Source organism: Cutaneotrichosporon cavernicola, assembly GCF_030864355.1.
Source record: "Cutaneotrichosporon cavernicola HIS019 DNA, chromosome: 3".
NCBI lineage: Eukaryota > Fungi > Basidiomycota > Tremellomycetes > Trichosporonales > Trichosporonaceae > Cutaneotrichosporon > Cutaneotrichosporon cavernicola.
Window position 1 is genome coordinate 950858 of NC_083395.1, and position 14526 is coordinate 965383.

Here is a 14526-nt window from a genome sequence, read left to right on the forward strand (position 1 = left end):
ATTCTGGTCCGTAGTGTCGTGGACGGATAGTATTCACCCATGGTCCGAGTGCTCGAGACCAGAAGGTGGATCTAGTCGGATCGAAGTTGCAAGTACGGATATAACGTAGTGGGTCACGTGACAGTACCGTGTCGTCGTTACTGAGGAACGAGTCGTTGTAGGCGACTACGACGGATCGTTCGTCAGAGGTGACGGTCGTGTCAACGAGTAGTCATGTACGGTGGTAGGTACCACTATATACGATATGCGACTACAGGTGGAATGCGATATGAACAGCGCTGTGGTGCACTCAACTGTAGTACTGATACAGACCACTGAACAGCGCTGAGACGATGCACATTTGTGTACATTACCCAAAACTAGGCCTACACACACCCTCCCTCCCGCCACTGCGCGACGAGCGCTTTACCGTAATCCTCGCAGTTTGGGAGGCGGTTCACCGTGTGGATATGACATTTCGCCGGGGACGTGTTGGTGAGGAAGACTGTGTCAACATCTCTGCTCTCTCCGTGAGGAATTGCCACTGCCTCCCCTCGCTCCTGTCTTCTCTCACTCCCCTCTCGCCCTCACTCCTCCCTCGGCACTCACTCCCCTCACTCCCCTCACTCCCCTCACTCCCCTCACTCCCCTCACTCCCCTCACTCCCCTCACTCCCCTCACTCCCCTCACTCCCCTCTGCCCCTCACTCCCCCTTGCTTCGCTCGGAAACCACTCCGACTCACTCCCACAATGAAAGTCAAACTCGCAGAACACGACCGGACTGTGTATGCGGAAATAATACGGGTCCCCGAGACCATACTTGCCTATCCACGCGAAATACGTCTGGTCCTCGAAGGAACGGACGCGCCGCATCTTGGCTTGAAGCGGACCGGCGGGGAGGTAGATGTTGAATGCCTGGATGAGGGCGTAGATCTCCTCCCGTTGGTTGGGTGTCATGGACGATATGGGGAGACCGTCGTAGGGTACGATGCGGTTGTCTTGGCGCGCGCCGGCGAGGTGACTTGAGTCAGCGTCTCTTCTTCCCTCCGAGCGTCAGGCCCCTCCCCCCCTCCCCTTCAACACTCACCGCTCGTCAAACGGGTTCCACTGGTCCGCCGGCAACCCCTCATCACACGTCATCCCCTCGTAAATCTGCGCGCGCCTCTGGTTCTCCGCGCTCAACGAGCGCGTGAGATTCAGGCCCCCAATCTCCTCCCTTTTAAACAGCCGTAACCCCGCATGAGGTCCAACATCAATCCGATCCGGCTCGGCGCCCATAAACGTCGGCCCGATCACCATTCGCGGCCCGCAAAAGAGCACAGCAAGGCAGAGGTGGTGTCCAAAGAAGGTGTATCCCCAAGGCTCAGTGAGACTGGGACCAGAGGGAGGGAGGAAGAGCCGGAAATTGTAGCTGTGCCGATTGAGGACCTTTGGTCCATTGACGAGTTGACCCAGAAAGTGATTTGTGAGCATGCACCCGTTGACTTTCTCATATCCTTCCTTGGAAAGGGACGAGCGTAGGATGTCATGAATGAGGTCCTGGGTTTGGGGGCTAGTTTCGTCAAGCCGTATACCACCAGGATTGACGTATAGTTCGGGATTAGACCAGGCGCGGAACTCGTCATTGTCCACGGTTCCCCTCACTACTTGGCTCCTCAGTTCGTCTGGAAGGGCATCCAGGAGGACGTTGACGGCATCTACTGCCGCGTTGACTGGGGCACCCTCGTCGTCGCTGTATGCGATCTGGGGGAGAGGGTTGCCGTTGGCGCTGAATCCCACATATGGCTCCAGGTTAGAGACGTCGAGCCGCTTGATCAGCCACGCTGGGGCGGGGACTGCACGTCGCGACGCGCACCAACTGTGTGCGTCGTGCGTCGAGATGCCAGCGACACGAGGATGGTCGGGGTGCGGGATGAGGTCGCGGAAGCAGACGGTCGCGTCGGTGCGCGGGGTTGCCGGGTCGTCGTCGAGCTCGAAGCCTGATTTGAGTGGGACTGCCATTAGTGTGAGTGTTTTGTCTCGAGTGTTTGGCTGGGATGACTGGGTCACGAAGCGGGTCTGAAGCTCTTAAGTTGACATGAGTGTTGAGGGAGGAAGAGGAATGAATGGTCAGAGCTTGAATGACACCCTCCAGTTACAAAGCAGATGCCGGCCCGGAATGATGCGGTGAACATGTGCGGCATTCTTCTTCCGTAGCTGTTTGATCCTGCCCACTATCGACTCCACCCACACTAACCCAAACTCTTTCCTTACCTTGCAGTTCGGGTATCCCTTTCAGAGCGCACAAAGCGTCAGCAGCGCCCACAGCAAACGCGACTCGCCACGTTGGTTGTAGTTTAGATCACCCGTGCTTGGCCTTGACTCGTCAGGTCGGGGAACGAGGCCCTACTACCCCACCTTCCCCACTACGCATGGCCCCTTCGGCCCCGATAGACAAGACCCCGCATGTCCCGCACTTGACTTGTTACCAACAACCAAAGTTGTTTTTGTTCACATCCTAGCTCCCCGCTCCCCGCTCCCCGCACTCAGTGCCCCGCACACCATGCTCCCAAAGTCACCAACAGCCGAGCTCGACGAGGCTGCTTCCCCCCCTGCGGCGTCCAGCAGCCTGGGGCCAAAGCCAGTAGCGTGAGTCACCAGGCCCGGCCCGTGCACACCAGCTGACAACAGCAAGATCTCATGTCTCGCATGTCGCGCCGCCAAGGTTACCTATAGTTTATGAGTTGAACACTGACCCCAGCGCAAGTGCCTGACGCCTGACGCGTTCACCGTCTGCAAGCGATGCACTGACCAGGGCATCGAGTGCGAATACCAGAAACATCGGCGAGGGCGGAGGAAGAAGAACCCCGACAACGTGCCGGCCACGAGCCGCAGCCGCAGCCGCTCGCGCTCACGCTCACCGTCACGTCATGACACTAGCCCATCACGTCCTCTGGTGGACCGCGGCCGGCCAGAGAGAGACAACTCGATTTCCAGATCAGCTATCCGCAGCCACAGTATCCGCTTCTCACATGTCGTGCCAGTCGAGGGCGACTCGTCTCGTATGTCTGCTGCTCGTTTCTGATCAAGCTAATCCCAGCCTACATTCCCCGACCCACCTCGCAGCCGCCCGCAACGGGCGGTGCCAACCTCGCCCTCCTCCGCACCGACTGTCCTGATCCCGTCATGAGTGGCTTCCTCTCCGAGGCCGACGCGTACGAGCTCTTTGAATTGTATGCTCTCAGATGAGTGTACCAGCTAACGTCAGTTACTTCCACCATTTGAACGTCGCGGTCGCCATCCTCGATCCGGTCCTCCACACGGCAACGTACTGCCGCGACAAGAGCCCGCTCCTCTTCTCCGCCGTACTCACCGTCACCGCCAAGATCATCCGCCCCGAAGCGTACCCATCGTGTCTGTTCATCGCGAACAAGCTTGTCGGGCAGGCAGTCGAGTTCGGCCTGTGCTCGATCGAAATCGTCCAGGCCATCATCATGCTCACGCACTGGAAGAAAGCGGACGACTCGACTTCCTGGCGCAAAGTCGGGTACGCGATTCGAATGGCGCAGGAACTGCGTCTGAACCAGCGAGCGCCGAGGCCCCTGCCCCGCAACGAGCGACAAGCTCGCGAGATCCTCAACAAGGAGCGATGCTGGCTCAGTGAGCTGATTTGTCAATACGATAAGCTAACACCAGACCTCATCGTCGCCGACTACCACCTCGCAATGCACCACTCGCTCCCCCGCATGATCAACCAGGACGACGTCGACGACCCGATGGAGTGGATCACGGAACACCCGCACCTCCCGTGCCCTGGTGAGGCGGTCATCGCCCCGTGGATCAGCTTCTCCCGCCTGTGTCGCCTCTTCGCAGACATGCTTGCGGGTATGAATGGTAGCCCGTCAAATCTCCGAAGCTTACACTGGCTCGAGATGGAGTACAAGCGGTGGAATAGGCGCTGGATCGAGAAGAACTGTGAGTGAGAAAATCTAAGCCTAGCTGACTCCAGCCGAGTACGGGTTCCTGCAACAGCAGGTTGCCATGGTCAAGTTGTGCGGCAGTCTGCTCCACTTCCACATCTGCGAGTACCATCTACTCTTTACTGCGCGGTATCGCTCCAGCGGCGCGACACTGGACACCTCTGAGCCATCGCCACTGAGCTACGCGTTTGCCGAGTGCGCCGACGTGGCGCTGGGCTTGCTCGAGATCTTCCAGACAGATTTCGTTGCCAACGACTACCTCCCCTTCTGCTTCAACATGACTTGGGTTGGCGTGGCCATCACTAGTGTGTGGCTGGTCAAGGTGAGCGCTTGGTGTACTGAGGCTCACGTTCCCCATACCGGACATGGCTCACCGCAGAACATAGGCGCGATGGACAAGATGGACCGCAAGGCCGTGATCCGCAAGCTCACCGAGGTGGCTGACTCTACGGCGACAGCCTCCCGCTCCTCTGAGGACATGCCAGCCTACACCCACCGCCTCATCAAACACCTCCTGGACTCGGTCTGCCCGGAGTGGCATCTGGCCTCCACCAAGTCCTCAGCAGTCCCAGCAGGCGACGGCGACGGCGGTTCGTCCACCTCGGGCCCGACGCCTGGGATCGCCATCGCGCCGCCGCAGACGTGGAACATGCCTAGCGCACAGCAGATGATCCAAGAGACCCTCTGGCACCCGTCCGTCTTCCAGGACATACCGACCCTCCGCACACCCGCACAGCACAACCAGTGCACGACCGGCAACTCGGCGTACCACCCGCCGCAACCTGATAGCATTCCACAGCCGATCACGAGCGACGTGCTCTTCCCTGCGGCTGACGACGATATCTGGTGTGTAATGTGCAGGATGTTGCTGACAGCAGGAAGCTTCTTTTCCCGCTATAGTGTATCCGTGTTGTATCCATCTACGTCTTGTGGCTTCATCGGGCTGGGCGGGGCATTGGTCTTGAACAAATGATCAAACCGATGCGTAAAAGTTGGAGCGAGTTGGTTTGGGGGGTGTACTGGTTGGTTTGATGCCGCAGCGAATTCCGCATCTACTGCCCCACTCTGTCGGAGATGTCCTACCCCGCCTCGCCCGGGGACCGGACCGCACATGATATTCCCGGCCCGACAACCGCTGCCCACCAATAGCTCAACATAACCGCTTCATCCATCTCCAACCTACCATGCTCACTCGTTCCATTACTCGGTCCATCACACGCTCCATCACACGCTCTTTCAGCACTTCCCCCAAAGCCGCCATGCCCCTCTACGTCTGCTACTGCCCCGACTACTCTGACAACCTCGAGACGCGCCTGAGCGTGCGTGAGGCTCACCTCGCGGCTGCGGCAGAGGACAAGAAGACGGGTGCTAGCGGTGAGTACCACGCCTACGCGACTTGTTTGGCGCTGACGCTGTCTCTCAACTTATGTCTCGTACACTATCAACGCTATGTTGTCCTTGTCTCACCCGCTCTGCTCGCTACGCCCTGCGACGCTACGTTGTCCTTGTCTCTGTCTCACCCGCTACGCCCACTCCACTCCCTCGCAGTCTTCGGCCGCGCGTTCCTCGACGACTCGGTGGCCACCAAGGAGGCCGGGAAGCCGGCCGACCAGCTTCCCGGCATGGCGGGGAGCGTCATGATCCTCCGCTTCCCGACGATCGACGAGGCGTGGGCACGCATCAAGGCTGACAAGTACTGGACCGCCGGGGTGTGGGACAAGGAAAAGGTGGTTGTGCGCGAGATCATTGGCGCGCCAGTCGACGACACAATCAAGATCCAGTAGGCATGGATTGGAGCGATGCAGGCCGAGAGCAAGGAGGTTGTTGGTACTGATGGCCTCTGACCCTTTCTGATGTCGTAACACTCTGCCCACGCGCTGTATGCCTTTGCTTCCCTCTAAGCTAAGCTCAAAGCACACAGTAGAGCTGGCACTGTGGCGTCTGGGTGGTGCGAGGCATGTTGAACCCCTTTGCCAGTGTGTATGTAGCACAAGCTGGCACGCAGGTGATTGCTGGAAAGGGCAAAGTGCGTCCTCGCCACTGTGGTATGATGGACGACCCCTCCTCACCATCAGCTCCAAGCAACCTTTATTCGTCGACTTCCTCTTCGTTGACGACTACAAGTTCAAGCCCAACTATGTCGAGCGACTCGGCTGCCGAGGAGATCTCAGACCATCCTACCTGGACGCATGGCGACTTTGAGATCGTCGCAGTCGACCGCGTTCGCTTCCTCATCCCATCGCATTACCTCCTTTCTTCCAGGTAACATGTCATGCAGTGACAACATTCTGACCTCAACACCGTCCTGCGCGATCTGTACGAGCTCAGTCCTAACCACGAAAAGAAGCTCGTCCTCCTCGACCCAGACTTTGAAACCTCGGCCACATTTGGCATGTTCCTCAATCTCCTCAAATTTGGAACTCTGGACTTGGCTCGCAATCGGCCGTGGACAGCTATTCTCAAGGTAGCCCAACTGATCACCAAGTGGGATTGCACGCCCACCCGCGCCCTCCTACTCTTTCTCTTACAAAGCACGATGTTGTTCGCCGGCATCTTGCCTCTCGAGACGCTCCTCGCGGCTGCGTTCCTCAACTGCAAGAAGACGTGCATCACCGCCCTCTATGTCCGTTCTGTGACATGGGATATCGGCATGGAAAACGAGCCAGGCGATATCGGCTTCGACACCCTCGACCCAGCCCATTGGCCTCTGGACGTCTTCACCCACGTGGCGCCAACTTACCTCTGGGCCCTCCAGCGGACTTATGATGCCCGTACCCATCCCGCGGAGTTTTACATGGGCCTCCCCAACGCCGAACGCACCAAACCACACGAGATGCGATGCTCCAAGTTCTCATACTATCTCAACCTGGCACGCAAGCAGGAGCATAAGAACGTGAGCCGGCCAGCTGAAGTACTAACCGCAGCGCATAACGGGGTCGGCTTAGAGCGCAAAGGTTGTTGGCGACGACTGCTTAATCAGAAGAGGGTGTTTGTACATGGTAGGGTTTTAGAGTGGCAAATGAGTGCATGGGCAGTGGCGAGCGCGTTCCCCCATGCGCTCACGTAGGCGTTGGCTTGCCAGAGTCGGCCGAACGGCCAGGCCTGATGACAAGCGCGTCGGCGTGGCTTGGTACTCGTGAACCGACTCGATTCAGGCCGAGGCACGTCGGCATCTGTGCCGGATGGATGCATCCGACTCTTGTACCCCGATCGCCGACAGCCAACGCTGAGAACGATGAGAACGCTGAGAACGATGCATACCCTACTCAATACCCGTGTGCATCTCGGGTCCGCAGCCGCGGCCGCGACATTCAATCACCGATTCTGACAAAGCGGATCCCAGGTCGGTCCCAGCATTCCCAGCACGGCTCTGGAGTTGCCGGGTCATGTCGATGACGACATTGCCGATTTAAAAGGGCCATGTCGTCAACAGCTATTCACTCACCTTCACCTCACCTTCACCTCACCCCATCGCAATGCCACACATCGTCGTACACCACCTCAACCAGTCGCGGTCAGACCGCCTCTTCTGGCTCCTAGAGGTGAGTCGAGCCGCTCCTCCTTTCACCTCCCTCCCCCCTCCCTCCTCACTCCCCTCCCCCTCTCCTGCCCCTTTCTTAACCGTCAACAGGAACTCAACCTCCCCTACCAAGTCAAAGTGCACTACCGCACCCCGCAAGGCCGCGCTCCAACCTCCCTCACCGAAGTCTCACCTCTCGGTAAAGCTCCGGTCGTAGAAGTCGACGGCAAGGTCGTAACCGAATCCGGCTTCATCACGCACTACCTCCTCAAGCACCTCAACTCTGGTTTGCCCGATCTCGAAACCTCGGCGTCGGAGGATTCAGTCTTCTGGAACCACTTCTCGGAAGGCAGTCTCATGCTCCACCTCCAAGGCGGCATCACTGCCATGAAAGTACAGCAGGGATTTGCCTCCTTCAAGGTTCTCTACTTGTTGCTCTTCTTCCAGAAGGGGGCTAGTGCACTGGCAGAGTATATCCAGAACATTACAAAGGACAACGTAAAGCCAATGCTTGCTGAGGTCGACAGGTTCCTTGAGAAGAACCACAATTTCTCGGGTTCGGATAAGCTTGGCGAAGGCGACGTAAGTTTATACAACAATACAAAAGGCTGACACCCAGTTCATGATGCTCTATCCACTTGATAGTATTGCTCGTGGGACGCGGAAGGGAGAGTACGAGCTTGGTCACGCTACCAAGCGGTGGCTCGATGGCGTCCAAGCCCGTCCGGCATACCAGCGCGCACGCGAGCGTATCGCCCAGGAAGAGGCCGGGCAGAAGGCTGCCAAGCTCTAATTTGTATCTGGGTGATGTATGTTGCTGGTGTATTGTCTATGGCTACATGAAAACTACGGCTCGATTTTGACGGATATCGCGTCGACTGTCGCCTCCCCTTCCAGTTTGTCTACTCGGTCTACCTCGTCCACCGCCGGCCGCAGCTTCTCTTCCTCTTCTTCCTCATACGCAATCTCGACCTTTGGCTTAGTCTCCTCGATCTCGCGCTTGACGTCCCTGTCTGCCGTGAAGCGGTACGCGATCTCTTTCCGGTTCGCAGCGTTCACCGTAACGCGCGACGGGCACAGCTTCTGCTGGCCCAGGAGGCAGATGTCGCAACGCGGCCCGACAGGTAAACAGATGACCTGGTGTGAGCTATGCTGCTCTGCGCTCTGCGAGTCTAGCTCACCTGTCCAAAGCCCACGAGGAGCGGGTTAATCGGTCGATGTAGCTCTGGCGGCAACCACGACTCGAGGTTGACGCTGGTGTCAGCTGTCACATGTCCACCAGCTCACCGAGTATCCTCTGGCGTCTTGGTAGGCGGTTTGTGCCATTTCAGCCGGTTCGTGATGCGGTGCACATGCACGTCGACACCGATGCCCGCGTTTCTGCCGTCAGCGCAATTAATTGAATTGCAGCTGCAATTCAAAGCTGCTCACATATTCCATGCGGCCTGAAGGGCCAGGAAACCCATCTTGGGCCCGACTCCCTTCAACTGACACAGCTCTTCAATAGTCTGGGGCACGTCGCCGTCGGGACGGGCAACGAGTGCCCGCGCCGCCGCCTGGATGTATTCTGTCTTGCGGCGCCAGAAACCGACTTTGTTGATCGCGTCCGCTACGGTCGACTCGGGCGCAGTCGCGAGCGTCGCGGCCGTCAATCCCCCTACAATGGATTCGTGGAGGTTCATGACGGCTTGGGACGTCACTGCGTCCTTTGTTTGCGAGGAGAGCATGAGCGAGATGAGGATGTGGAACCGGAGCGTCTGTCGTCAGCTTCAGGTAAACAATAGCTAATTACACACCTTGTCGTCTAGGTCTCTCATGGTGCGCGGCCGCTCACATCCCCTGCTGTCAGCTGTCGGACAGAAAACAGCTCACATAGTATCGACTGGCGCATCGATGCCGGCGCGCATACGCTCAATCAATGCGTACTGCTCCCGCCACTTGGGGGGCTCAGGGTGTGCCTTCTCCCGCGCAGGGAGATATGCCGCCTTCTCCTTCCTCTTTCTCGCTGGAGAGACAGGCTCGTCCTTGACCTCCACCAACGGCTCGTCCTCCTCCTTGACTTCGCGCTTTACGCGCTTCCGCGCGGGTTCAGCATACGAGTATTTTGACAGGTCGACGGTCGACTTGGCCGAAGACGCTTCGGGTTCGGGGCGCGTCGTGGACCGCGTCGCTCTCCGCAGCGAGGTGAACCCGTTGGCATCGACATCGGGCTTGACGTCAGGCTTGGTTTCGGTCGTCAGAAGCGTCACACGGCTGTTGGCCGCCGAACGCGTCGAGCGAAGACCCGACATGGCGAGTGGGCGGAGAAGAGACCGCAGCGTAGCGAGGGGTTAAGCCACTGGTACACTGGTAAGGAGAGATATGAGCGACGATGCAACGACGCGTGCATACAATGCGGGGATTCAGGCACGAAACATGAGTGGCCACTTTCCCACGGTCGACCCACAAAAGTTGATAACCAAGGTTGAATGTTGACACCTACAACTACATCATCTCACCCATCTCACCGTTGACGGCAACCACGATGGCGTCGACATTCAACCTCCTCACCGCCGGCGTGCGGTTCAACAAGTCGCGCTTCCAGAAGGACATGGATCTCTTCGAGAAGAAGGAGAAGAGCAAGAGCAAGGGCAAGGGCAAGGGCAAGGCTCTGGCCAAGGAGACTGCCCTCCCGTCGTCTCTCAACTTCTTCGGCGACCGCTCTGCCGCTGCCGTCCCGAAGCCCGAACCCGAATCCGAATCCGAGTCTGACAACGACTCCGAGTCGGCACCCGACATCCCCGAGCCACCGAAGCAGAAAATCACGCTCACCGGCCCCGATCCCCTTCCCTCGTCCCTCGGAACCGACCTAGCCTCCCTCTTCACCGACGACTCGCCCCTCCGCAAACCGCTCCTCCGCGCTCTGAACGAGAGCAATATCCACGGACTGTGGGGTGTGCAGTGTGCCGTGTCGGGAAGCCTCCTCGCTGGCCAAGACACGATGTGCATTGCCCCCACAGGGAGCGGCAAGACACTCTCCTACCTCCTCCCAACGCTGGTGCAGCTGCGGCAGCCGGCGCGCAAGATGGGCGACGAGGGAAAGGGTATCCGCGCACTCGTCGTTGTGCCGACCCACGATTTGGCTGTGCAGATCCACGGCGTGCTCAAGGCCATCACGGCGGGGCAGAAGTGGCGCTGCATGGTGCTCAGCAAGGCGACGCAAAAGGCCGTGTGCGAGTCTGCACCGGGACACAACTCGGGAAGCGACGAGGAGGACGAGGCCGAGGAGAGTGAAGACGAGACAGAGGGTGGTCTCGGCATCGATGTCCTCATCGCCACGCCGGAGCGGTTGCACCACCTCCTCGACGCGGGGCGCGTGTCGCTAGCAAGGTGGGAATTGGCCTTTACAGTAGCTGACAGCAGTACACGCTACCTTATCCTCGACGAGTCGGACCGCCTACTCGGCCCCGACTTTCTCCCTCAGGTGGAGCCCATCGTTGAGGCGACGGGCGAGGAGGTCCAGAAGGCCCTCTTCTCGGCGACGATGCCGGCTGGCGTAGAGGAGCTCGCGCGGCGATGGCTCAAGGACGGGGGTGTGCGCGTGGTCGTCGGAGTCAAGTAAGTTCAGCTAGCCCGAGTATCAACGCAGCTGACATACAGGGACTCGGCCGTAACCACCGTTGACCAGTCTCTCCTCTTCACCGGGTCGGAGGCAGGCAAGTCGCTCGCGCTCGCCAACCTCATCTCAGAGGGTGGGCTGCCATACCCGTCCCTCATCTTCGTCCAGTCCATCGAACGTGCCGACGAGCTTTCCAAGCAGCTGGTACTGGACGGTGTTCGCGCTGAAGCGGTGCACTCTGGGCGAGGGAAGAGCAAGCGTGACGCAGCGATCGACGCGTTCCGCCGCGGCGACGTGTGGGTGCTGGTCGTCACGGACGTGCTAGCGCGCGGCATGGACTTCCGTGGTGTCAAGGTGGTCGTCAACTATGGTGAGTCTATCTCGTATCGGCAACCGACTGACAACAGATTTCCCCCAGACTGTCCAGTCGTACATCCACCGCATCGGACGTACCGGTCGCGCCGGGCGCCCAGGGAAGGCGATCACGTTCTTCAGCAACGAAGACGCGCCGTACCTGCGCACGGTCGCAAATGTTCTTCGCGCAAGCGGCTGCCCGGTGCCCGAGTACATGTTGCAACTGAAGAAGCCGAGCAAGAACCAGAAGCGCAAGCTGGCCAAGGCGCCGGTTGAGCGCAAGTCTGTCGGAGGAGGGGGACGCGACGTTGCTGCCGAGAACGCAAAGCGGAAGCGCGCGATGATCGAGGGCACCAAGCGGAGGAAAGCGACTGAGGGAAAGAAGCAGAAGACGGAGGCATGAGGAGTTTGCATAGACTGGTAGACCACATGTATTACTAGGACCAATGCTTGCTCCGTAGGAATCAACTACGACATCCAACTACATTCCCATGAGCAGGGAGGCTACGTGCACTACTCAAAGGTCGCGTAAACGTACTTGGCGCGGCACGTCTCCTCGTGGCCGTACTTCTGGCGGTTGTTTGAGACCAGGGTTATGCAGTAGGAGATATAGATCGGACACAAGTAGCACACTGGAGCAAGTATCATCAAGGAGTAATGAACCGCAAGTAAAAGCAAGCAGGATCAAGCAGGATGATGCAGCGCGCTGCCACTAGCTGATCCGCCCTATGTATGCCAGATACCTACATTAATCCAAATACTAATCCTTACCAATCCTAATCCCTCATAGCCCCCCCGGAGATCCTCTAATCCCCGCCCATATTTTGATCCTCCACTCCACTTTCATCTTGCGCACACATCACAACACATCTACACATCTACGACCATGCCCCGGCCCACACCACGCGCCCCGGCCTTTGGCGGTGCATGGACCAGTCTCAACCCCGCGCTTACGCCGTGGATCGCGGACGTGATTGCCGCGCAGGGCTTTGAGCGCATGACCCCAGTGCAGGCAGGTACGATTCCCCGCGCGGTCAAGAACCAGGACTGTGTGGTTGAGGTGCGTCCAGCAGCACTCCATGGTAGCTGATTCCAGGCCGTCACGGGATCAGGCAAGACGCTGGCCTTTGTCGTCCCCGTCCTCGAACGCATTGTCCGCAACGAACACAAGTACAGGAAGGGCGAGGTTGCGGCCGTTGTCATTGCTCCTACCCGCGAACTGGCCTCTCAAATCCACGACGTCTTCAACACCTTCCTCTCCACATGGACACCCAAAGAACCTACCCCTGTTGATGGCGAGGAAGGACCCCCTCCCCCACCGCCAGAGTATCCACTGGCATGTCTGGTGACGGGCGGCACCGCGGCTCCTTACGAGTCGTTCTTCAACCAAGCCTCCAATATTCTGGTCGGGACGCCAGGCCGCCTCGCATCCTTCCTCCTCTCACCACGGGGCATGTCCGCTGTCCGTGTCGGCAACCTCGACGTACTGGTGCTCGACGAGGCTGACCGCCTCCTCTCCGCCCCAGACCACCGACGAGATGTCGAGAGGATCATGCGCCATCTCCCCAAGCAGAGGCGGACACACCTCTTCAGCGCGACCATGACCGACGCGGTCGAGGACCTCGTCGGCGTCGGATTGCGCAATCCTGTCCGTATCGTCGTCAATCTCAAGGATAAGCGGACGGGCGAGAGCGCGGTCGAGCGTCGCGTTCCAATGGGGCTGGCCAACACCTTCCTCGTGTGTGGACTGGCCGACAAGACGCTTCAGCTCCTCCGTGTCCTCCAGCGCGAAGCCAAAGTACACGAGGCAGCAAAGTTCATCGTCTACTTTTCTACCGGCGCCGCCGTGGATTACTTCTACCGCGTACGTCGACTGGGCAACCGCTTGCAGCAGGCACGCTAACTTCAGATCCTTTCCCGCCTCCCAGAGATAGACAAGTTCGCCCTCACCTCACTGCACGGTGACCTTCCTCCGCGCGTGCGCGATGCCGCCCTGTCTGGGTTCAACGCTCACCCATCCTCGCACCTCACCCCAGCCGTCCTGCTGTGTACCGACGTCGCGGCCCGCGGCGTAGACTTTCCCGATATCGACGTCGTGATCCAGTACGACGCGCCAACAGATCCCAAGACCTTTTCTCATCGCGTGGGCCGTACCGCGCGCGCAGGACGGGCTGGGCGCGCAGTCATCCTCCTCACCCGCGGTCGGGAGGAGCAGTACGTCGACTTCCTGAGCGTGCGCAAGATCCCTCTGGTGCCACACGCCTACATCGGCGCGGACTTCGAGACAGCCGAGGCGCCTCTCCCCGCCGACCCCGACTCACTTGCCCTCCTCCAGCGGATGAGAGACGTCGTGCTCTCCGACCGCGACCTCGCTGATCGCGGGGCGAGGGCGCTCGTGAGTTGCGTACACGCGTATACAAAGCACGAGGCGAGCTTCATCTTCCGGCCAAAGGATATCGACTACGCCGCGCTCGGCACGGCGTTCGGGCTCCTGCGGCTGCCTGTTATGCCGGAAGTGCGGGACTGGCGCCGGCGGTGCGAGAAGGCTGAGAAGAAGCGCGCAGAGGAGGGGAAAGACAAGGACAAGGCTGGGGAGGAAGAAGAGGTCGAAGAGGTCGAAGAGACGGAACAAGTTGCGCAGCTTGTGTGGACCGACGCAGAGGTCGATTGGAACGCGCTCGCGTACACGGACAAGAAGCGGGAGGCTCAGCGCCAAGCAACTCTGGCTGAGAAGGCGGCCAAGCGGGCGTCTGGAGAGCTCGATGCAGAGCGCGAGCACGAACGGAAGAAACGCAAGGTGCGCGCCGAAGTCAACTCTGCGTGGAGCGGGAAGAAGGACCAGCGGGTACGGAAAGAGGAGCGGCGGGAGAAGAAGGATAAGAAGGCTGAGGCGGCTTGGGCGCGCCGCATCAACGAGGGGCTGTTGGAGGAGGACGCGCCGGCGCCCGAAAAAAGGGCAGGGAAGCGTAAGGTGGCCAAGGACGAGAGCGACCAGGAAGACTTGGCGGACGAGTACCGCGCGCTCAAGAAGGAGGTCAAGAGCACGCGGGGACGGGTGGAGAAGAAGGAGGCCGCGGGCATGTTTGACGATCTCGACTAGACTAGTATACCCTGCA

The 14526-nt window shown here is 59.3% G+C and overlaps 8 protein-coding genes across 8 annotated transcripts; 6 read left to right on the plus strand and 2 right to left on the minus strand.

The window, feature by feature from the left end:
* Window positions 1-365: 365 nt before the first annotated feature.
* CcaverHIS019_0303610 (uncharacterized protein) lies at window positions 366-1980 on the minus strand (the record flags this gene model as incomplete). The annotated part of the gene is made up of 3 exons (XM_060598799.1): window positions 366-484; window positions 723-1000; window positions 1067-1980. The coding sequence occupies 3 exons, from the start codon at window positions 1978-1980 to the stop codon at window positions 366-368; spliced, it is 1311 nt and encodes a 436-aa protein (XP_060455556.1).
* Window positions 1981-2521: 541 nt separating this feature from the next.
* On the plus strand, window positions 2522-4838 carry CcaverHIS019_0303620 (uncharacterized protein; the record flags this gene model as incomplete). The annotated part of the gene is made up of 9 exons (XM_060598800.1): window positions 2522-2607; window positions 2650-2683; window positions 2720-3020; window positions 3059-3191; window positions 3227-3618; window positions 3655-3933; window positions 3968-4260; window positions 4318-4784; window positions 4817-4838. 9 exons carry the CDS (start codon window positions 2522-2524, stop codon window positions 4836-4838), a joined length of 2007 nt encoding a protein of 668 aa, XP_060455557.1.
* A 359-nt stretch (window positions 4839-5197) lies between these two features.
* On the plus strand, window positions 5198-5722 carry CcaverHIS019_0303630 (uncharacterized protein; the record flags this gene model as incomplete). Its single annotated transcript, XM_060598802.1, has 2 exons — window positions 5198-5312; window positions 5487-5722. 2 exons carry the CDS (start codon window positions 5198-5200, stop codon window positions 5720-5722), a joined length of 351 nt encoding a protein of 116 aa, XP_060455558.1.
* A 752-nt stretch (window positions 5723-6474) lies between these two features.
* CcaverHIS019_0303640 (uncharacterized protein) lies at window positions 6475-6883 on the plus strand (the record flags this gene model as incomplete). The annotated part of the gene is made up of 2 exons (XM_060598803.1): window positions 6475-6831; window positions 6863-6883. 2 exons carry the CDS (start codon window positions 6475-6477, stop codon window positions 6881-6883), a joined length of 378 nt encoding a protein of 125 aa, XP_060455559.1.
* A 531-nt stretch (window positions 6884-7414) lies between these two features.
* CcaverHIS019_0303650 (uncharacterized protein) lies at window positions 7415-8251 on the plus strand (the record flags this gene model as incomplete). The annotated part of the gene is made up of 3 exons (XM_060598804.1): window positions 7415-7480; window positions 7570-8040; window positions 8078-8251. 3 exons carry the CDS (start codon window positions 7415-7417, stop codon window positions 8249-8251), a joined length of 711 nt encoding a protein of 236 aa, XP_060455560.1.
* A 53-nt stretch (window positions 8252-8304) lies between these two features.
* Window positions 8305-9749, minus strand: NTH1 (uncharacterized protein; the record flags this gene model as incomplete). The annotated part of the gene is made up of 6 exons (XM_060598805.1): window positions 8305-8595; window positions 8640-8712; window positions 8746-8838; window positions 8890-9215; window positions 9255-9297; window positions 9331-9749. The coding sequence occupies 6 exons, from the start codon at window positions 9747-9749 to the stop codon at window positions 8305-8307; spliced, it is 1245 nt and encodes a 414-aa protein (XP_060455561.1).
* Window positions 9750-9982: 233 nt separating this feature from the next.
* Window positions 9983-11813, plus strand: ROK1 (uncharacterized protein; the record flags this gene model as incomplete). Its single annotated transcript, XM_060598806.1, has 4 exons — window positions 9983-10827; window positions 10861-11055; window positions 11098-11426; window positions 11464-11813. The coding sequence occupies 4 exons, from the start codon at window positions 9983-9985 to the stop codon at window positions 11811-11813; spliced, it is 1719 nt and encodes a 572-aa protein (XP_060455562.1).
* Window positions 11814-12296: 483 nt separating this feature from the next.
* On the plus strand, window positions 12297-14510 carry SPB4 (uncharacterized protein; the record flags this gene model as incomplete). The annotated part of the gene is made up of 3 exons (XM_060598807.1): window positions 12297-12470; window positions 12507-13274; window positions 13320-14510. 3 exons carry the CDS (start codon window positions 12297-12299, stop codon window positions 14508-14510), a joined length of 2133 nt encoding a protein of 710 aa, XP_060455563.1.
* Window positions 14511-14526: the final 16 nt, after the last annotated feature.